The sequence below is a fragment of the Rhea pennata genome, chromosome 9, assembly GCF_028389875.1.
Source record: "Rhea pennata isolate bPtePen1 chromosome 9, bPtePen1.pri, whole genome shotgun sequence".
In the NCBI taxonomy this organism is placed as follows: Eukaryota; Metazoa; Chordata; class Aves; order Rheiformes; family Rheidae; genus Rhea; species Rhea pennata.
Window position 1 is genome coordinate 27,993,288 of NC_084671.1, and position 22,660 is coordinate 28,015,947.

A 22,660-nucleotide genomic window follows, 5' to 3' on the forward strand; every position below is an offset into this window, starting at 1 on the left:
TTGGGTTCTCTGACGCACCACTCCTTGCCTGTGTTTTCTTTTTTACGTCTATTCTCCTTCCCTCTCTCTGGTATTTTCCTTTCCCACACCCAGAAGGTGCCTGTCCTGGACAGTTTGCTGAGTGTCAGCATTCCTGCAGGCTTCTGCTGGCTCCAGCGTTGCAGTGCAAATCCACCTAAACCCTTGAAAAGCTCAATTTACGAATCCCTTCCGAGCCTGTCTCGACAGCTGTTTATAAGCCTGGAGCTGGGAGCAGAAAGGTGGGGGTGGATTGGTAGTCCGTCATCAAATGTTTGCCATCTGCACAATGCTATCTTTTGTAAATACAGCGGCTAATGAGCATGCTGCAATCCGCAGCCTCCTTTCTGCGGCTAGAAATTACGGCAAGATTAACTGGAAAAAGGAAGCCTTCTGCACACAGCGGGTCCACGAGCGCTGAACGCCGCGCCGGGACGCGACTCTCCCTCCAGCCCCGCGTCAGCCTGAGTAACCCCGCCAAAGTCAGTCGAACTGCAACGGCGTGAGGGCAACCGGGGCCCGGCCGAGTGTTTCAGGTTGTCAGACCAACAGTGTGGCGCAGGGGGAGGATTTTGCCCCTTCTCTCTTGGGGGGGGGGGAGGGGGGTGGGTTCCCCCCGGGGTGCTGCCCGCGGAGGTTTGGTTTTGCTGCGCGCTACGTTAGCAGGAAGGCAGGTTTCTCCTGAATCTGGCCTCGTGAGCAGCTTTTTCTGGACGGCTTTGAATTTCCCGGGGCAGGGGGGAGATAGCGGGAAGGAGTGTAGGGTTACAGCCTGGAGAGCCCTCCCTGCTGCGCACACAGCTCTGGACAGCCCCTCTGGCTGCTTTGAGCCACTTCTGACCGTCCACGTTCATCGGTCTTGTCCTTGTAGACTCTCTGCAGTTGCTCCCTCTGGGAAGAAGTAAGTATTTTCATCTTTTCTGCTCCTGCTAGAGCTGGGAAAATGAAGGCAGTGTCTATGCAAGGGAGGGACAGTGCTGGGGGAAGTGTTTCGACTTGAACTGTTTGAGGTTTCTTTTCGCATTAGCTCAGCAGAGAAGCATTTCCGAGGCTCTGCTTGGTTACGTATTAGCTCCTCTGTCATCTGCCTAGCGGGCTGGTCGTGCCCAGGCTGCCTGCTCTCCCTTGGCTGCGTACGCGGTGGGGACGTGCAGTAAAACGCCAGTGACTCCAGCAATAAGCACAGCCGGTCTCAGCGCTGCTCTCAAGCGAGGAGGTTCTCCCTGCATCTGTCTGAGAAAGACATTGCTACTCAGAGCGAGTCCCAGCAGCCAGGCTGAAAGCGATGTTGCTGTCGGGAACACCAGATTTTGGTGAGAGGAGAGGCCGAGAAAGGGGGAGAGGTGAAGGCTGCTGTCATTCAGGGTGCGGAGGAGCTAGGGAAGCTGCCCACGCAGTTTGCGCACAAGGAGTCCAGGTCTCCTGACACCTCTCTGCTCCATGGTAGGGCGTTTCCCAACATTTGCAAACTCCCAAATAAGCAAGGGAGCAGAAGGATGCTGGCAATGAGGTGAACTGAGGCACTTTGTAGGGAGTGAAGAAGTCCATGAAATGTTCAAACAGGCGAGGGAGGCCTCAAGGTGGAGGTGGAGAAGGGTGGGAGAAAATGGGAAAGGGATGAGATTTCCCTGCCGGAGGCTGTGAGTCGCAAAGAAGAGGACCACGCGACAGCTGTTAACTGGTAGAGCAAACGTCCTGGCATCCCTCCGCTGCCTGGTTTCTGCTGGGGATGTTGAGAAGTTGGCATCCCACCTGTGTCTCCTCCACCTGACGATTGCCTGCACTGCTGCACCAGAGCAGCAAGTCTCTGTGCTGCATGGCTCCCTGCTGAGTGCAGGGCTGGAGCTTTAGGGTGACCCTTTTGCCAGCCAACCGCCCTTATAGAAAACAGTTTCCTTTGCAAAGAAAGGGCTGAAGTTTACTTCCTAGGGAGCCCAGGAAAAACACTGGTCTTCAGCTTTTTCGTCATGAGGACATGCACTATTTCAGCCCCCTAACCTGTTTGCCAGTCTGGGATACGAAAGCTCATCACAGTTTCTGAAAGCCAGCTCTATCAGCATTTTGATGGAGCTCATTTTTTGCACAGTGGGGTGGAAATGTTGTATCTGAGCTCCCTGAACTTTAGGTTACTCTGCCTGGTACTGGTTGCTACCTTTATGATGGACTCTGTATCCCTCAAAGCTGCTGCCCTCACCATATACGAGTAAAATCTTAGTCCTAGTGAAGGTCATAGCCAAATTTCCCTTGTCTGTGATGGGGAAGCCTTTTCCCAACAGCTCCTTCATGTCAGCTGAAGTAAATTAACATTGCACCATGGAAGTCAAAATGCATTTACTGATTTACACCAGCTGAGCATATTCAAGTAAGAACTGAAGAGAAGAAATAAAACTTTGGAACTAGGTTCCCAGGTTGTCTGATGCTTTGGTTTTATTGTGTCAACCAAAGTCCTACTGAAGCCGTGGTGGCACTGACTTAGGTGTTATACATGGCACCATGCATGAAAGTGTTGGAAGAAAATGGAGGGGAAAACACGCCAGGCAACAGGATGTTCTCTGCCACGCTGCAAAGCCACAAGGCTGCGATGATGGCTGAGGTAAATGCCACTGCCTTTGGTGCATGAAGAAGTTGTTAATATTAACGAGGTTGTGCAATGGCACCTGCCCTGGGGGCATGCAGTAAGTCGTTAGGGGACTTTAATTTGTGCTCTGGCAGAGAGCGAGGTGGTTGCTTGGGGGAGAGGGGGGTGGAACTGCAGCCAGAGCAGGGCTGGTTCCCCAGCTAGGACTTGCCTAAAGGTTTAGCTCTTATGCCTCCTGCTTTATTCCAAAAGGTAGATTCCTCCTCTGCTTTGCCAGCCCATGGCAGGAAGGATCTGTGCTGGAAGGTGCTCCAAGGTCAGCTGGCAACCCTGCCCAGGGCAGGGTTTATAAAATTGCATATCCCCCTAGCAGTTCTGGGATCCTGGCTAAGGACCTGACTCCAGACAGCAGCAGAGAGGTGGGATGTGGGATCTCCCTTCGTGGGCTGCCCCATAGGATAACCCTTCCAAGAGCAGCTAACTCACATGACAAATTCTCCTATGGCAAATTCAGCCCAGCCCTGATGTGCTGGATTTACGCTCTGAGTGGATCCTGTCCCTATCCATCAGGAAGGTACATATGCATTTGCATATATGATACTCCTCAAGGTTTTCCCATGAAAGAGCAAATCAGTATTGTGCAGCCTGGACAGCTTTGGAGGCCCGTGGCTCTCTCTGCCAGATGGGAACCGTCCCGTTTCCTCCCTAGGCAGCTGCAGCAGCAGGAAGCTGATAACCCTGGCGTAGAGGCTTTCCCTGGAAGTTTCTGTTTCACGGCGTGTGAGTAAACAGAGTGCTGCACCGCTCTGCGTAGCAGCCTGCTGCCCGGACCGGGTTCACCCTGGGCTGCCGGCCAGGGCTCCGGGGTCCCAGCGCTGCAAGGGAAACCTCCTGCCCGGAGTGGCAGGACCTAGCAGATTTATGCAACCTGTAGCCACGAGTCTCTCTCTCTGTATGTATTTGGGCACCTATATACATACATAGGTACATACCCAAATTTTATATGCATATATATATATATATATATATATATATATATGCAGTTGACTTTATCTGATGCAATGACTTGAGTTGTTAGACAGTACAGTGCTGCTAAAGGTGTATCACCTGCAATATTAATAATAATGACCTTTCTGGATAGAATTACTGGCTATACAAGAGGAGTTCAAACAGGATTTTGAAGCTCAGGGTTGTGAACCTGTCCTTACCATGAGTAGAAGCTCTGATCCTGAGTATTTTTTTTTTTTAAACTGGGGAAGGATCTTGTTGATGGGGTGTTTTCTAGGTATACAAAAGAAAAGATGAAAAACGAACCAAAGCCTAAAGCAAAGCCAGGGTTAAGCTCGGTGTCCCCCTGATGCGCAGCTGCTCCCGAAGGCTCGCAGCGCGTTTGCGCTGGGCATCCCTGCGGCGTGGGCGCAGCTACAACCGATTTGCAGGGCAGCCCGGCGCCAAGGCTTTCTTGCATCCTGCAGGGCTGAGGCAAGGAAAGAAGAGAGCAAAGGCAAAGGAAGAAGTTGGGCGGAGAGCTAAAAGGCGCTGGAAAGCGCGCGTGTGCGGCCGCGGGCCGGCGGGGGAGGCGCGTTGCTGCGGTACACAGCACACCTAGTAACGCCCTGCGCACCCGGCCGCGCGCGGCCGCTCTGCTCCGCGCCCCGGCCGGGCTCGCCCGAAAGCATGGTAAGCAGCCTTCCAGCAAAGAGCATTTTTTTTTAAATAAAGCTAAGCATTTTTAAAAAGCTATGCATTTTCTAAAAAGCTGCCTAAAGGTAGGGGTAGCAGCCAGAAAATCAGCACGTGGTGGGCAGCTGCAAACGGGGAGCTAGACTAACTCAGAGAAGCCTGATGCTTGCTCTCAGTTGAACTGCATTTCACAGCGTCCTCTAGACAACGTCCTCATTACACAGCCTACGACACATATAGAGCCAGTTAGAGGTTTAAAATGGTACAGTTTAAATATGCTTATGTAATTATGGTTTCGGGCACAGCTAGGGAAACAAGCAAAAAGTAGAAGCAGTATCACTAGTATTCATTGACTTCTAGTTATTCTTCTGATTGCAATACACCAATAAACTGGTAGAGTTTTTTTTTCCCCCCAAATTTGGCAAAAACAATAGATACCATTTTGCATAAGGAGATCTCTAGCATGTAATACAGCTGTAGCATATACATGCATGTGCAGACTGACCCATTTATGCACCAAGTATGTGCCAAAATTTTAGTGTGGGGCTATGCATGCCATTTTTCGGGGTGGGGGCGGGAAATGAGTTGAACAGATGCTCCGTATCTCTGTTTGTTGCGTGGATATGCATGCAGACATGGCTCGCAGGCCAGCAGATTTGATATTATTCAATTTATTACGCTACTAACAGCGTATTTAGAAACCTCAATGTTTTCCGTAGGTGCTGAATACAGAAGGGTTGGTACAAACTTTAGACATAACCGCAGGCAGGTAAGCCAGTAAGACTGGATATCAGCAGGGCTAGCTGAAAGGTATTTTAATTTGCAGACAAAACAAGAACTTACTTTAAGGGGAATATGGGTGTTTCTGTTCATTTGAAGAAAAAGTTAGAAGAAGGAATAAAGAAGGAAAAGGAAGGGTATTTTTTTGGTTTTTTTTTCTCACGTAGGATGTGCTCTGAGAAGTTCTATGATGCTGCAGGTGTGTGCAGGCTGGTGGAGTCAGCTTGCTGTAATGCATCCTTCTTGCTTTCCAGCCCTTTTTTGCAGATACTTTCCACCCGCCACATCCGCCTGGCACCCCGGCAATGCCAGGCTGTGGCACCCCACTGCCCTCTGCCACCGATGGTGCCGCGTTGGCCGGTCTGGTGGGAGTCCGCCCCTTCCAGTTCCAGCCCCGGCGGGCCAGCGTGGACTGGCGGCGGTTCAGCGCCATCGACGTGGAGCGCGTGGCCCGGGAGCTGGATGTGGCCACGCTCCAGGAGCACATTGCCGGCGTCACCTTCTGCAACCTGGACTCGGAGCGGTGCCCGTCCTGCGGGCAGCCCGTCGACCCCGTCCTGCTGAAGGTGCTCAAGATGGCCCAGCTGAGCATCGAGTACCTGCTGCACTGCCAGGAGAGCCTGAGCGCCGCGCTGACCCTGCAGGCTGGGCGCCTCCAGGCTGCCCTCGACGAGCTGACCCGTGCAAAGCAGGAGGCAGCGAGGCAGGCGGAGGAGCTCAGGGGGGTGAAGGAGGAGAGTAGGAGGCGCAAGAAGCTGATCGCCACCCAGCAGCTCCTCTTGCAAGCTGGGGCTAACAGCTACCACAAGGTGCACGGCGGAAAAGGGATAGTGGGTCCCTGTGGGTCTTGGAAAGCCGCTGTAAAACTCATCCCAAGGCTCCTCACTGCATCTGTAACCCACTGGTGTCTTTGGACTCTCAGAGGGTTGCCAGGATCAGACAAGTTTCATGGCCCAGCTGAGTGTACGGAACAGTAAGGGCCATAAAACTACAGCTAGTGGAGCATAAAGTCAGTCCGGTACCAAAGCAGTTACTGGGAAAGGTTGCTGCTGGCTACCTGCACTGACTCACGTCAGGACCCCACCTCTCCTGCCCAGCAATGTTGCAGGTAACTCGAGGCTTGCTTTGCCTGAAACCTGCAACCAGCTGAGCACCTGCTGCTGCCCAAAGAAGGGGGCTTTTCACGGGTCACCTTGACCCCAGGAAAAATGTGGCCAGCCCTGCTGCTTTCCCAGTTCCCCGTTTATCACATCTGCTCTGGGTTTGCTCTGTGGCAGCTTCATGGTGATTGCAAAGTCCTTGCTGGCCAAGAGGGAAGTTTCCTTTTTTGGGGAAGCGCTAAGTCAGCTGCAGGTAGTCAGAACAGCCCAGATCACTGAGGAAGGAGGGTGCAGAGGGAGATCTTAAAACATTCTTGTGTCCTGGAGGCCATCTCGTGGCAGGGAGACTTTAAACACCCTCCAGCCCTATGAAAGATTTCCAGAAGCTCCTGGGTTTGGTGGTCCTTAGACTTTAGGAAGGAGCCACTCTTAACAGCTGCGATCTAATATACCGCTACTGTGTTAGGCGAGTCTCTTAGGATCTCCCCTTTCGCTTTAAACTAGCAGAATAATCCTGTTTCCCTTAGGTCAGGGACATGAGGAGTGCTTCTGTCTGCAGATGCAAGTCCTCTCACTGGCTTGCTTTCTCTCCCCAGTGCCAGCTCTGCGATAAAGCCTTCGTGAACTACTCCTTCCTCCAAGCCCATGTTCAGCGCAGACACGCTGAAGCCAGTGAGGCTGGTGAGCACAGGCAGAATTTCTCCCTTCACTTTGTTAATGGGAGGGTTTTCCCTATCGGATGTGGATGCTGGAAAATAGAGAGTGACTGTGGGGGTTTAAATGCAGCTGCTTACATCGTGCTGTTCCCATTTCTGTATTTCCGTGAACATTTATTAGATTATTTTTTCCCTCCTTGCCCCTCAAAGCAAAATCGCAGCAGTAGGACCTTGCAAGCATGCCCTTTTCAGCATGCCCCTGTTTCCCTCGGCTTTGCAGAGAGGCAGCAGAAGAAGCAGGTGGAGCAAATGGAGGATGAGATTCAGGAGCTGAAAGTGAAACTGAGGGAGACGCAGCAGCGCCTGGAAGCGGAGAGAGACGCGGAGAAACTGCGCCGGGAGCACGTACGGGTGCGCGGGCGTTGCTGACTGTTTGGAAAAGAAGGAGGGAGGAGGAAGGAGATGAGAGAGAACGTGGGGCAATTTTAAAGCACAAATGAAAAATATAGCGAAAATTTTTTTTATAGTGGGAATCATTTTCTTTGGAAATATTGCCCAGAAAATTCCCGTGGGAAATGTTATGTGGAAATAAGCACTGTTACACACAGGTAGGAGTGCCTGCCCGTGGAAGGATGTACTACCTTAACCTTCCTTTGGTGTGCAGGCACGGTCTAAGTTCCGAGCAGTGACTGGGGTATTGAGGTTGTCGGTGCTCCTATCACTGAAGCTGAGGCAGAAGCCCCAAACCGTGTCCCAGCCTTGCTGCTTCTGCTCTGCAGCCAGGAAATGTCCAACTCTGATTCTCCCCCCTCCCCACCATTCCCTTTAGGAAACAGAGAAAGCTCGTCAGAGAGAAGAGGAGGGCAGAAGAGATTTTGAAAGGTGGAAAGAGGAGGAGAGGACAAAGCTCCACCAAGAGCTGGATGGCTTGAGGCAGCTGTTCCTCACCGAATTCAAGGACATCGCCAGCAGGAGCAGTGCCGTGGAAGGGGTGAGCAAGTGTGCTGGTGTGAGATCCTACAGCAGAGGAAGAGACGTAGTTTGCCTCAGGGCACATGACCCAGCCTCGTGCATGTCTTGTTGAGAGGTGCAGAGCATTGGGGACATCTAAGCTTGCTGCCCTACCTGGTCCCCACAGGCTCTCGCTTCAGCTTCTCAATTTCACAGCCCAGAGAAACCTCCCTTCCATGCTCCTGGTGCATCGCTGGGATTTGGGGAAAGAGGCAGTGGTTGCCCAAAGTGGGAGGAGCAGCACTTGTGCTGCTTCCCCTCCTTAGCCCACTGAGGCACCAACAGCTGCTTCTTCTTCCTACTACAGAAACTGCAGGAGCTGCAGGCCAGAAACGTGACAGTGTCCAACCTGGGGACCCTGCAGGATGATGACTACAAGGAGAAGCATCACTGGGCCGTGACCCAGGCAGAGCTACGGGACGTACGAGAGAAGATGGACGTGCAGGTGAGGAGTGGATTGCAGGTGTCTTCGTTATGCTCCCTCAGGGGTGCATTTCGATGGTGATGGACCTGTGTTCGTGCACCTCTGTGCACATCTGCTAGTGTGTGCATCAGCAGAAGTCTCGACTTGGGTTCAGCTAGCAAAAGGGACCAGCATATGAGTTCCTACTAAATGACAGCACCTGACATACTGAGCCCAAACATGGGACCTGAAGAGTATAGAGGGCATGATCCAGTCCCAGGTGAACCTGCTTCCTGCAAGGAAATCCATCTCTACAGAAGCTCACCATGTGGAAAAGCATTTCAAGTACCAGAGAAAAAAAAATTTCCTCCGCTGTGTATTGATTATCTCCCTCTATAAGGGCTAAAGCAGCAGGAGCTTCAACACATTTGGTGCCTCTGAACACCAAAAAGGTTGGGAAAAGCCTGCGACAGCTCTGAGGCTCCCCAGCACTGCCATTACAGTGCCAGAAGGTCCTCCAGGACCTGAAGGAAAGTTAGATTTCTCAAAGCATGGACATGTTTGGGTGCCCCCGTTAGTGAGGAGCCCACAGCCTGTGGACTGAGAAGGGAAACAGCTTTGTGTTTAATTTGGCAGAGGGATGAGTGGAAGCAGAAGCTGAAGGAGCTGCGGAGGGAACACCTGGCTCAGGAGGCCCAGGTAAGTGCCACGAGCCTCCTTGTGAGCTCCTGGGCTTGGTCTCTAAGGCTTGGACTCTTCCCTGCTTTTTCTCCATCTTAGCTCCAAACCCCAGAGATATTAGGTCTCCTCAGAGAAAGAGGACCTATATCCAATTGCAGCTGATGAGAAGACACAAGCTTGCTGACACAAGGTCAGCTGTACATCTTCTGCAAGGTCATGGTTGCCTTTGGGAGGACATGTCCCCATAACTGCTGGGTGCTGCCCCTAACAGCAGTTGTAGGTCAGGTTCTACTCAGACTTACATTGAGTTGTGATCCAGAGGGAAAAGAGAGCACTAGGAGTCTGCCAACAGGCCTCAGGTTGCTTTAGCAATTCAACAATGAACAAAAACCTAAAGAGTTTCCCCAGTTTTCCCAACTGGTTTCCCCAGTTAAGATGCTAATTTCAGCATCTTAAACTCTTCTTGTTCCCTTTTCATTCCTCTCAGCTGAAGAACGAGAACGAGAAGCTCCGTGCCACACTGTTCCAGGACCACCAGGCAGTTACAGACCACTTCCGTCAGGAAATGGACACGCTCAGCGCCCGGCTTAGAGACCAGACTGAGGTCATTAAGTCACAGGAGAAAATGGTATGTAGCAATATTGCTCCAACCCTGGCTACAGTATGTGGTGTCTCCTGCCTGTAGGACCTGGGTGTTATGTTCATGTAAGCTGCTCACATCCATCTGGGAACATAACTTGGAGAAATGAAAGGTGATGAAAGGTGGAGAGATCGTGTCAGGAAATGGTGGGCAGTTATATATACTGGCAGGCCTGGAATGGGCTCTGACTTGGTGATACCAGGATGCTTGATCCATCCATCCAGGCTGTCTCCGTCAGCGGGGAAATGCACTCCACTCCCCACCCAGTCTGCCTGACCCTAAAAGCAGGTTCAACACATGTAGTATGGTCAGAAAAAAACATGTTGGATGTATTTTCCTGACTTAGTGCTGGGCTTCCCAGCAGGGACCCCCAGGCAGTGCCTGGATTGTACACCTTACTTATCCCTCTTCCCGTTTCTTGACTCTCCTTTTTCGCCATCCTTGTGCCTCCCTTTCTTTGTCTCAGTCTCCTGCCAGATAAAGAAGGTTTCTGCAGGTTTCTTCACAGCCCGAAAATGCTCAGGCTAAAATAGAGTGGGGGCTAGAAGTGGGGAATTTTGATTCATCAGAATATTTAAGCAGAACTTGTTTCTTTAACTCTAAGCAGGCTTAAAACACTTAGTTAAGCCTATGCCTTACTTCAAGCTCATTGCATAATGTTCTGCTACTTTGGGGTCTATCTCCCACTCATTAAGCACAAAACGTTACTTGAATATTGGCCAAAAGGAACCATGCCGCCAGGGTGCTGGATCACCAGCGCAACACTTCATGTTGTGATTTGGAGCATAGTTTAGTCTTTATCCGACCTGTGAATAATGTGTGGGTGTAACAGGACGGCATCCACTGTGCTAGTATTTGCATTATGGGAAAAGGAAGAACCTAGGCTGACCCCTTGGAGGTACGCTTCGTTTGCAAGGAAAAAGTTATTTGGTGGATGTATTTGACCAATTTAGGCCTCTGCTCTCATGCATATGCCCATACTGTGGCTGCTGATGGGATTGTCTTTGACTCGGCTTGACCAGTTGGACAGAGCTGAAGCTGGTCTTTCTCACTGGTAACAGGGAGTCTGTCTAGGAACAAGCTATATTGTGGTCTCAGCAAAAAAAAAAAAAAAAAAAAAAAAAAAAAAGTCTTTTATCCTGGTGCTTCTGTTTGTCATAGAACTATTTTTTTTCTCCTTTCGTGGTGCTTTTAACAGCAATATTCCACTGAGAGAGGATAAGTTACCCCCAGATTACAAAGAACTGATCTTTGAATGATGCCTAGCCTATTTCTTTACAGATAAAGCTGCTGTCTGCAAGCAAACCTGAAGGTAATGATGATTTATTTTAAGGTGAATCGGTTTGGGGCTAGATAAATTTTCCGTAGTTGCCACTAGCCATTCAGAAGACACTGTCTTCTTGCTGTCCATCTACAATATCTTCGCTGGTTCAGGCAAGTAAGTGAGGAAAACATGCTGTGTCTGTTGCAGGGAGCTGGCTGTACGTCTACCCACGTGACCCTGGAGCAGCTTCTTCCAGACCCTTTAATATCAGCTGCGACAGCACAGACCACAGAATTGGCTCACTAGCAGAAAACTAACTCTCTCGGGTGCCTTTTGCATTGTAGACATACCCCAAAGGAGTTGGATTTCAATCAGGAGCTCGCAACAAATGAATGACCTCTTCCTTCCCTTGCTGCCTCCTTCAAAATGATGCCAGTAGTTATTTGCATGAAAATAGGGAGTCAAAACACACTGTGGTTTCTTCGTTTATCTGGGCTTTCTCTAATCAAGAGCCAGGATAAGAACCCAGGGACTTCTCAGCTCCGTGATGTCTGCAGCACAGCAGCAAACCCAGATGTGTGATGCTGCTGTCTGCTACTTTTCAGGAAAAAAAAAAAAAAAAAAAAAAAAAAAAAAGCATCTCTAAGGCTTTTTTCTTTTTTTCCCTCCTAACAGAAAATACCCAACAGGTGTATTGCTCGTTCCAGACCCAAGGGGTGGCAGAGGGCTGTTTGCGAGCACCAATAGGTTTCCCTCAGGGACGTTCTCCAAGGGCTTGTAACCAGGCCCGAGCCAGTGCTGGGTCCCCAAGATACAGCTGTGTCTGCTCTTTGCTTATATGAAGAACAAGCTGGAGATCCAAGTCTGCTCCCACATCAGGCCCTTGGTTTCTCTCTCAGCCCTCACTGACTCCTTTCTGTCTGTGCAGTGACCCGGGAAGCACCCAAAGTGGCGACTGCAAAAGAGTCATCAGAAGAAGGTGGGTACTGGTGGGACCCCTGTCCTCAAAGGGCTGAAGGGACCCATCAGCCTCCTCCCTGGCAGGCTGGGGCACATCACTGCACTGGTGTCAGCACTTGACTCCCCAGGCCTTGTTTTACTGCAGACACAGAGGATATCCTGCATGGGAAGCAGAGGCTCCTGGAAGCTCTTCGGAGAAACCCCAACCTCCTGAAGCAGTTTCGGCCCATCCTGGAGGAGATGTTGGAGGAGAAGCTGGAGAGCATGGGTGTGAGGAAGGTAAGCCTGCTTTTGCACTGCAATCCTGAAATGCCAGGCCTGAGTGGGTACATCGAGATAAAGACTACTCTGGACTGCCTTTTTTTTTTTTTTTTTTTTTTTTTTTTTTTTTTTCCTGCACTAATAGGTAGTAAAACAATCCCTGTCCGGAATAGTTGCAGGCAAATAGCAAGGTGGAACTCAAACCACGCAGCAACGGCACAGGCAATACAATGTGGTGCTCCTGTCTCTGCTCAAGGAGTGTGACTGTATCACCACCTTGCCTCCTGCTCAAGCCAGTTACAGCTCTCTCTCCAGCAAGTCCTTTTTGCAAGCAGTTATTCATATGCTAAATAAACCAGGCCTTGCTGTCTTTCAGGAAAATGCCTTGTAAAACGAGGGTTCGTAAGGGCACAGTAGTCTGTATCATGGGGATTTCAAGGGGACTTTTACAGTCCAAGCCCTTTTCATGCCGAGTATATTAAATAGTATCTCCTGCAAGTCTCCCTGAGCTCCTAGCGATGCAACACCACCACCTAGCACCTCGCAGAGCTGGTGCAAAAGCAGTGAGCACGCATGGCTGCACCTCTGCTGAAGACCTAAGCGTCTACCCCTTGCTCCCTCAGACAATGTTTCTGAGCAAGGCAGCGCTTGTGTTCTGTCCATTGGGATTTGCAGGTCCTGAAGGCACAAAGAAAAAGGAGTGAATTAATGACTCCTTGTGTGATAGTTTCCTGCAGGTGCTTTTAAGGAGTGAAAGCCTCTGACAGGAGACCAGAGTGAAACTGAGTGCTCCTGGGTTCATTTTACACAGGCTGTGGCCCTGGCTTTCCCCTCCTTCCCCTAGCATGTTATTAGGGAAGGCTGAGGTGGGCATTTGTGAGAGTCAGGAGCATCTGAGGTATCTTAAAACATCTTAAAACAGATCCAGAGGCATACAACCCTCCTTCACTTTCTCATCATTTCACATCTCTACTGCCCCAGGATATTCACAGTCGCAAAACCTGCTGGAGCTATAAATACCTCCCAAGTGGACATGCTTGCACTTACTCTGTAGGCTAGAAATTGCCTGAAATAGCTGGATTTACTGCTCAGTGGTCATTTACCAAAGCAGAGGAGGGCTTTGCAAGCAGAGGACTAAAGCCTCTTAGTAGCCTGTTTGCATGGGATAAGAGCATCTGTACTAAGGACAGGGTCGGTATTGGGCCTGTTGCAACCTTTCTCAGCTCAGGTGGGTTCAGTGGGCTTGGAGCTTGCAGAAAGCTCGTGTGATAGGGGAAGTGGTGGTGAGGGCATGTTTCAGTGTATAATGCTGTGGGAGAACAACGTCAAGCCCCTCAGCTACCCTCTGCTTTAGGTTGCCAAGGGGATCTCAACTCAGACCTACAAAAACCTCCAAACTCTGGTCAGAATTCAGCAGCAGCAGAAGGCTGAGAGGTTTCCAGAGCTCCTCCACTTGAGGGACAAGTTAATCCGAGCAGTCATGTGGAAAGTCAGGCAAAGTGAGAAGCCCAACGGTAATTTCACTGCACAGCTCTGTCATCTCAGGTGAAGTGATCTCCTGTTCTTTCTAGAAATGTAGAGAGGGGCTGCATGACCCCATCTACCCATGGCTGCGGGCTGCCGTTCCCTCAGCCAGTGGGGCAGTGAGATGGAGAAAGGGCAGCAAAGGGCATTTAGGGTGATATAAGTCTTTGCAACTGCTCTTTGCATTACTGACCCTGCCTGGGCTGGCCTTTCATGGTCAAAAGATATCATCTTTCCCAAAGATGACCCCTAAAAGATCCCTAACCTACCCAAAAGCTCACACTTAATGAGAGTCATTTTGCCACTAAGAAATGAGGTTACAAAAAGTCACAGAGTCCAACTGGTCCCGTAAGAACGGGATGCTTTGCAAGGATTACCAGCAGACTGTTGAGTGGTGGGAAAGGTCTACCTAAGCCTGCTTTTTCTCCCTTCCCATTCTGAGCTGCTTGAATAGCTTGGGCAGGGGCTTTGTCTGTCTGCGTGTCTCTGGGGAGAGTCAGTCTGTCAGCCTGCAAGGGCAGGGGGGTGGTGTGGCCCTGCCCAAGGGGCCCCCAGGAGATTCTGAGCCAGGGGATCCTCTTCAGCGTTGTTCTGCATATCCTTTTTTCTCCCTTTTTCCTACCCAGTGTTGCTTCCTCAGGCCAGGTGGGTAGCGTGGCTCCCCCAGGAGCTGCACGCACAAGACCGGTGGTAGGTAACGATTTTTTCTTGCTCTTAATATCACCTTACAGTTAAAAGCCAAAAGAGCCCCTGGCCACTTCGCTGGTCACCACCATCTTCGCAGCCTGTGGTGAAGCTAGCTGCACTACAGCCTGGGGCCTCAGCAGCCCCCCGGCCGGCTCCTCGGAGCAGAGCCCGCACCCCCCACAGCTCTCCAGGGACACTCCCAAGGACCACCCAGACCCTTAAGGCCAGCAACCCAGCAAACCCTCACCTGGGACCTGTCCCACAGCCAAGGTGAGTCCCACTGTCTCCTTTGGTCTCCTTTGGGTGTGAGAGCCCAGGACCCTTAGTCACAAGCCTGGCCCAAGCTGTGCTAGGTGCTATACAAACACAAATGTTCCCGGGAACTGCTGACTAGTGGGTGATGTGACACCTTAGAAAGATCTGTTTGGAAAAGGAGTTTCCCTGCCCCTTTGGGCTGACTCATGCAACCCAGTAAAGTCAGACCTTAAGTTTTGTATCCCACCCTGTAGTGCTGGAGGTAAACATGGGGCGTTTTACGCTTGTGTTAGGCTTTGAGGGGATGAGGAAATTCTCTTGGGTTTTGGGAGAACAGGTGAAGAAAGAATTACTACTTTACTCCAGGAGGAAAGAGGAAGCCAGATATAGGTCTTAAACTCAACCCAAGCAAGGTCTAAACACAAGGCAGGTATGTGAACTTGGGTTTGAGTATCTGTTGGAGAGGCCAGAAGGAAAGAGCTTGCAGTAGGCAGGTGCGACTGATTTGTCCGTGGCAGCAAGAAACAGGATGCATCTCCATGCAATGCCCTGCTTGAGGACAGATCATTACAGCCCCCAGACTGTCACAGGACTTCCACGTATCCAGTGCAGGAGCTGGTGGCTGGAGGTACTAGAGGCAACAGGTCTAGTTTTTTTCCCCTCTGTGTTGTGGGTCTGGTGATGAGCACTTGTCTCCTGCTGTGTGCAGTGTCCAAGAGCTGGGTGCCCTGCCTGCCTTGAGTCTGAGCCCTCCAGCCCCAGCTGTGTGGGATACAGCCCCAGCTGACCCATCTCTCTCTGTGCACCCTGCTGCAGCCCACGTGCCCGCTCAGAAGTGACACTGGGATGGGAGCAGGCTGGCCTGTCCCCCACGAAGCTGAGACCTCCCACGAGCACGCAGAAAGAACAAATGCCCTCAAAAATGATGCCAGATGATGACACCGAATCTGATGAGTCTGCCCTGGATTCACCAGAGGAAACAGCTGGCCCAGGTACTGCTGGTCATAGCAACTGCTGTAGGTCATGCCTAATAACTGCCCATTAATTTGAATGGCGCCTCCAGCCATCTCTGCTGTGGTCAGTGCCATGGCTGTGGGCACGTGGTCTCAATGTGCTCTGCACTCTGGGCCCATGATGGGTGGCTGTTTTAATGTCAGGACAACTCTGCAGGGACAGGCCTGGATGGTACTTCTGGTGCCACTGTGTCACTTTATTGCTGGGGCTGAAGAGGGAGAAGTCTAAATTCTCTATCCTCGTGCTAGGACTGGTGAAGAGGTGCTGGTAGCTTTATCCTTTGGCAACTTCTGGCCCTGCCTGGAGGCCTGCGACACCACCCCTTCCCACCAGCGGTGGTGGGTAGCAGCTGAACTGTGCTGAGCAGGACTCGCTGTGTGATTGTCTGGCTCCAGGGCTCCCATTTTAACCTTCTGTGCCCTGTGCAGGGACAACTGTGTCTGCCGTGGTGAAGGTCTTGGAGAGACGCCTGGACACAACAGCACGGAAACCAGCCGGGGGTGTGAAACTCTTCCCTGAGAGAAGCTCTGGGTCCCCCAAAGCCAGCCAGCCCACCAAGAAACTGCAGGTACTACCCAAAACAACAGAGAGAGGCGGGGGGGAAAGCCTGAGGACATCCATAGTAAAATGCTTGCCTTCACAACCACCCCCTTTCCCAATGAGCCTTGAAGATCTGGATTTAGATTTAGACACAGTGATGCTTTTTAACACAATTTTAGAGAAAAAAAAATGTTTTCCCCTTTCTTAGCATAGTGTCATAGGACACAGTCTGTGCAGCAAGGAGTTCAGGCAGTGACAGAGACGTGATGCTTGGCCCCTTTCTCCAGCAACAGAAATGTCCTTCCCCTAGCCAAAGAGGGTCCAGTGACCCCCTTCAGGAAAAATCAGGATTCATGCAATTGGAAGAACAACAGTAAATGCTAGAGAACCAAAATGTGAAAAGGTCTCTGGAACAAATGCAGAGATAATTGGAGCGATGCAATGGTGAAATTATTAAATTACTAAACCAGGACTTAAATGTAACCTCAATTTATGGGGGAGAGTTGATGTAATTAAAGTAATGGCAGTGTTGGAATCAAATTGCTTTTTTAGGGAGGAAAAAAAGGAGAAGGACTTCACCCAAGAAAGGCCCAGTACAAAAACAAAAAAATTTTTTTTTTCATTGCAGTGAGAATGAAATTTTGGGCCTTCCTCTAGCAAATTTCTTTTTAAGAAAAGAAAAGAGAAAAGAAAGCATGACATTTGTGGAACAAGTTGCAATTCAGAGAAAAACAGAGAATGGGTCTGACCAATGTAAGAATTACGAAAAGTTAGAATGAAGGGCACTAAACCTGGTGCATCTGGTTGTCACACAGATGCATCATGAGATAAATCAGGAAATAGCCCCAGAAAAGCAGTGAAGCAGCTCATCCCTTCCTGCGTCCACCCTTGGGCCCCTGCACCCACAGCCCATCCCTGGGCACCCAAGCTGCCAGCTCTGTGCAGCCTCTGACCTGCAAAAAAAAAAAAAAAAAAAAAAAACCCAGCAAAAAAGGCAGCACAAATTCCAGTTGCTTTCGACTCACTCGTACGGGGCTCTGGGTGCAAATGCCACGTGTGGCCTGACACTGCCGTTCCCCTCACCACATCTCCCTCACGTTCCCCATCCAGGTTGTGGAGGACATCACTGACCTGGATACATCCTCCCTGGAGGACCTCGTGGCACCCCGGGAGCCGCCGGAGGGCCGGCGACGGCCGGCGGCGAGGCTCGGCTGCGATTCGGCAGGTTCCCCCGTCACCAGCGCCTGGAGCTCGGGCAGTGCGGGGACCAGGGGTTGGTGATTTCCACCCCCCCCGCCCCACTGGCAGGACTGCCCCATTGCCCTGGGGAGCCTCGCTGCAAGGTGACACAGGAGGAGAAATGACAGTCCTCCGCAGGAGCCAGCAGCCACTTGATGGTGCCACAAGACCAGGAACAGGCAGCCACCGCTCGGCAGCCTCCGCCGGCTGCTGCCCGGGCTGCAGCAGTTTCTCTTTCCAGGTTGAAAGCAAATTACCCCAATATTGGGGCTTCTCAAGAGACACAAGGTTTGCATCCTCCCTGGCCAGGTGCTGTCGTTCCAACCAAGGGCTTTGTGACCAGGAGAGCAGCAGCGATTTCTGCCTTCCCCTTGTGCACGTGTCTGCATGAGTTATAACACGGCACAGAGCCCGTCGTAGGGTGCCACGAGCCTGGAGAGCACCAGCAGCTCTCACTGGCTGTTGAGATAGCTCTTGCTGTCCCTGTTCTCCACCGTGGTCACAGCCTGACCCTTGAATGTGCCTATTTCATTTTTTTTAAACCGTCCATCAAGCAGAGTCCTATCCAAAAGCTGATTATTTGCCTGTTTGATTATAGGCATCACATCAGTCAGGTTCTACTTATAGCATTTATCCATATAAATGAAGTGCGTTTTCCTAAATCTCTCTATTTTTTACATTTGTAGCTGTGCATGAGACAATCTGGATCCTTACAGAGGCCAAAAGTTTGTAAGTTTGAAAAATACAACGGTGCGATTTTTTTTTTTTTCCTGACACTTCACAACCCACCCTAGCATTGGCTAAAACTTCATGTTTGTGGGGAATTTAATGTTACGGGCCAGAAAGGCCAGCCACTGCTGAGCAGAACAGCAAAGTGAATTCATTTCACTTCACTGAATGGCCAAAGTGCCTTCCAGATAGGTGACTGCAGATACGCATAAATGTATATGCACACATCCCTGTGTATGTATGCGTCCACGTGTGTGCTCTGTATATATAGTATGTCTCCATATACTGCATACCTCGAAACTTTGAAAGGGAATCTTTCCACTTCAGTCTTTCAGTTTTAAATAAGAACTCTGACTGATTTGTGTTATTCATTAAGTTTACAATACAATATAATTTAAAAGACATTTTTCTTTTTCGTTAGTGTTGATCATAACGAATACTGATTTTAAGAAATTAACTGAAACTGGATTGATTCATCAATGTCTTTTCTTTTTTTTAAAAAAAAAAAATATGGTTCACCCTCTTCAGGCTGCTGGAAGGGGTATCTGGACCTTGTACTGATATATATATATATATATATATATATATATATATATATATATATAGTACAGGCTTGGGGGGGGAAGGAGTGTTCACCTCTTCTGTGCGTAGGGGTGACGAAAAGCTAGCTGCTGCAGTCAGCTTCATGCACTCAACTGAGAGCCCAGATATGAGCAAAAAACACCAGAAAAAGGTGAAGAAAAACGTCTCCTGAGTTTGGGGAAACTCTGAAAATGCCTGTCAGCCTTCTGCTAAGAGACAGGCAGAACAAGTGCCCTACCAGGTTCAGAGCCTGGGTTTCCCCTATTGCTGATTTTTGTCTCTGGACTTGTTGCTGGTGTCATGGGAGGCAGCATGAGGATAAGCACGAGCCTCAGCCCCATCTCCCGCTTGCATCCCTCGGCCGCCTGCGTCCTCCACTGTCTCCTGTTAATCCATGAGCCCTGGGGGGGAGCTCGGGCTATGCTAACTGAGCGTGCCTACAGGTCGCAATGTCCTTCAGCGGGGACCGAATGATGGTATGGGACTTTGGGAAGCGACACCCAGCTCCGCAAGCATTGCCTGGTGCCTCTTTAAAAGCACAGTCTGGTAGTCTGATTTTACTGTTTTTCTTCCTGAAAGCTGCAACTGGTCAGAGTTTTTGGGCTAAAGATGAACACCAGTGTCTGGTGGGTTTTAGGAGATTTAGAAGAGGGTCACTGCATATCAGAGACTGCCACAGCTTATTTTATATTGCTAAGCTTTGACTGAGTTTAATTTATTTGAGCAGGAAGTGATTAACTCTGAATATATGAATAGATATACTGACAAGTCATTTTTGTTTCAAATAGGACATTTTGAGCCAGCAAACTGGAGAAACTTGCTCCCCATGTGCTACAAGCTGCAGCTAGGTACACCTCAGAAAATGCACTGTGGGTGCAGGAGAGCCGTAAAGATTCAGTAAGGCGCTTGGGCTATCCCAGGTGACAGGCTATGTCTCCAGACATTGTGTCAGAGAGGAAAAGAGGTGGGGGAGAAGAGCTTCCAAAGCCACCAGCTCCATGAGCAGGGAAGCAGGGCTTTTGCATCAAGTGCTCTTGCCTTCCCTCTGTCAGAAAGGAAGATTTTAGACAATTTTTTTTTTTTTTTTATGGAATCCTTCTCCAGAAAAGAACCTTCTTTTTTATCCCTTACGGTGCTGTGTTTTTTAACCTTTACTTGATGATGCCAAATTGGGCTACATCACAGGGTGCCCGTCGCTAGGCTAGTGCCCGTTAGCATTGCTGAGTGCTCTTGACATGCTACACAATGAAGAAGCAGCGGAGAACAGAAGGGAAGCTCCCCTAGCAGACGGATTACTGCGTCCGAGGGAATTAAAAAACAAAGCCAAACAAAACAAAGCCAGTTTAAAGTGTGCAGTGGAAGAGAAAGTCAGAAGCGGGGGGCTCTCACTTGGAGTCGAGCGTAAATAGACAGACAGGTGTCCTGATAATTCCTTTGCACAAAGATTTATTTGTAACAGCATTAAGAAAACAAATTCAGCTTCTCCCATGGGAGTTCTCCCATTGTCGAACAAAAGCTGAGTCCAAAATGAATTTGCTTCTCTCTGTAAAGACGAGATGCTGCAACAACACGAGCCAACGTGACTTTGTTAACAGCAAAAGCAATGCGGAGGCAAGAAGGCAGCGCTGCCATGAACAGGGACGGCCTGTGCAAACCACGGGTGCCACGAAGCAGTGATGCACGTGGCCTGCCCCTACCCTGCTGTGTCCGTCACTACCTCGCGGGGCCTGAAACTACCTCTCTGCTCTCTCGTGCCTTTGCACCTGTTCCTCCACCGTTTCTGCTGGATGTAGGTCAAATCCTGCCCACTGCCATGGAGTTACTGTGCACCATGGCTGTTGCGTGCTAGATGGTCACAGTGAGAGTGGTGAGAGCTAGGTTGAATCTATGAAAGAGAGTAGATTTTTTTTTTTTTGGGGGGGGGGGGGGGGGAGGGCTCAGCACCAGGATACAGCTGGTTGCATGAGGGTGGAGGCACTAAGCCATGCTCAAAACTCAGATGCCTACTTGAATTGTCAGAAAAGACCTGAAGCCCTCCCAGGTGCTGGCGCTTGGAAAGACTCCTCCACGTTCCTTAACACACAGAGACCTTTCCTGAAGGGTTAAAAAAAACATAGTTTCATTAAACGATGGAAATTAAAACTCTAGCATCACTGCATGATTTGGTGTACCGGGGCCTGGATATGTGCGGTCAGTACCTGTACCTTAACCAGGGCGTGCCTCGTGCCTCAGTTTTATATTTCCTCCACTGCAAGCAGCACTGTCCTCACCTCTCTGCCCTGACCTGTGACTCCCCTGGTCATGCAATCCTGCTCCTCTCATTACCAAACTGCTCCCTTAGGTTCCTGCAAACTAAAAAGGCTTGATTTTTCACCACCTAAATTTTTGACCTTGTTTTCACTTCAGTGAAGTCACAGCTCTGCTAGACATCTGCAAGCAGGTGTTCAAAATCCTGCTGCTTACTTGCCATATTGGCCCATAGGACCTAGGACCCTACTCTCTTTTACTGCTCCATCACAGCTATGATGGAACGGTGATTTATTTGACTTTGGACATAGCTTACCACATGATACTTCTTCACATAAGGGCAGTGTGGGCCTGATAAAGGCTCTACAAGCCTGGCCAGATTTCTTCCATGTTGTGAAGTTTTTCCTAAAACCTAGTGTCTCTCACTAAAAAAAATGTCTCCCCTTGCTTCATCCCCTCTCCAGAGGGAACAGGAAAACACGTTCAGAATCAGAAACATAAGGAACTGGCCAACTTAAGAAAGAGAAATCACAGAAATCGGGTTCCTATCTGCAGAGTACCTATTTGCACTACCATGACAAATGAAAGGGTCCAAGAGAAACCTAAGGCCTGGCTAATGCTAATCTAGCTGACCTCTGCTCAGTTAGCTTCCAGATTACAGACATTGTAAGCTACGGTCCTACCATTTAGGATATACATGGGATGTATTAACGACCCATTTCCCATGGGGGACAAAGCGGCACAACTCCAGCGAGATCGGTGAGCCAAGCCTTTGCCCGGAGTGCAGTATCACTGGAGTCTAATGCAGTTCAAAAGAAGGTGTTTTGCATTTTGTTTTTTTCTCAATGACATTTATCTTTGTAAAACTGGATCTATTGATTGTACTTTTATAAAGCATGAGTGTGTGTAGGACAATTAGCAGCTAATCAAAGCACAACACTAATGATCTCTGAATGGAGCACGATTCTCCCAAATAATACACAGCTGAAGAAAAAAAAAGGAAAAGAAAAATCCTATCAAATTTATTCAGCTGGAATATCTCACCCAGAAAGCTATTCTCCCATAATATTTGGGGCAAGCACAGTGTCATAAATCTTAGTGCTATTAATCCGTAGACTCATTCATCTCTGTTCAGCTATATAAAAGCAATAACCTTGTCACTATAGGAAGGAAGATTGGGCTTTTAATTGCATATAGATTTCAGGAGAGTTCTTATCTCATAGTCCAATTTGTAGCTTCTGATACGGGTCTTTGCTTCCCTTGGTCAAAGTCCATGCAAATCTGCCATGCTCTCAAGTAGTTATAAATGTTCCAGAAGCTCAGAAAGAACATATATAGAGCTCTACTGGGAGATAATGCACTCAAGCTTTTCACCATGTGTTTTATTAGACAAGACTATATTTAATTAGCTGCCCTGAAACAGTATATATATTTTCACTGGATGATCAAATTTATGGAAACAAAACCCTTTCAGAAGGGCTGTGCACATGAAAGTTTAACCAAAATTTCCCTGACTCTCCTCTCTCAGCCCTTCAGGAGCTACCAAATTGGTCTTTTGCCCTCCAGTTCAATGCCTATAGAGGCAAAGTAATTGGAAGGAGGTCTTCCCTCCTTCACTAGTGACAACCTAGGAGGAAACATCTGATTTATCATCAGCGGCCAAGGGATCTGGAAGAGTTGTGCCCATGGAAGCATTTGGTTGAGTAAAGTCTGGGACTAGGAGCTGATTATTGCTGTACAAATGCTCGAACCAGCAAGCTAGCACATCCTGCTCATGCCCCCCTCCGCAGTTTGGCCCGGAAAATATC

General features: G+C 49.5%; 1 protein-coding gene across 4 annotated transcripts; it reads left to right on the plus strand.

The window, feature by feature from the left end:
• Positions 1 to 894: 894 nt before the first annotated feature.
• Positions 895 to 18,418, plus strand: DZIP1L (DAZ interacting zinc finger protein 1 like). Of its 4 annotated transcripts, none has more exons than XM_062582640.1 (16): positions 895 to 919; positions 5,314 to 5,868; positions 6,756 to 6,840; positions 7,096 to 7,226; positions 7,645 to 7,806; positions 8,134 to 8,271; positions 8,866 to 8,928; positions 9,398 to 9,538; positions 10,832 to 10,862; positions 11,743 to 11,793; positions 11,920 to 12,053; positions 13,390 to 13,549; positions 14,291 to 14,516; positions 15,318 to 15,493; positions 15,944 to 16,083; positions 17,166 to 18,418. In XM_062582640.1, the coding sequence occupies exons 2-16, from the start codon at positions 5,365 to 5,367 to the stop codon at positions 17,334 to 17,336; spliced, it is 2,313 nt and encodes a 770-aa protein (XP_062438624.1). In that variant the 5' UTR covers positions 895 to 919; positions 5,314 to 5,364; the 3' UTR covers positions 17,337 to 18,418. The 4 variants fall into 4 exon arrangements, with proteins under 4 accessions (XP_062438624.1, XP_062438621.1, XP_062438623.1 ...); XM_062582637.1 differs by lacking the exon at positions 895 to 919 and adding an exon at positions 4,131 to 4,276; XM_062582639.1 differs by lacking the exon at positions 895 to 919 and adding an exon at positions 4,131 to 4,276 and having other exon boundaries at positions 13,390 to 13,534.
• The last annotated feature ends 4,242 nt before the right edge of the window (positions 18,419 to 22,660 follow it).

Bases quoted from the DNA above. Each gene is read 5' to 3' on its own strand.
- DZIP1L (XM_062582637.1), top strand. The intron at 7,227-7,644 runs GTGCGCGGGCGT...CATTCCCTTTAG, and splicing joins TGCGCCGGGAGCACGTACGG to GAAACAGAGAAAGCTCGTCA. The intron at 15,494-15,943 runs GTACTGCTGGTC...TGCCCTGTGCAG, and splicing joins AGAGGAAACAGCTGGCCCAG to GGACAACTGTGTCTGCCGTG.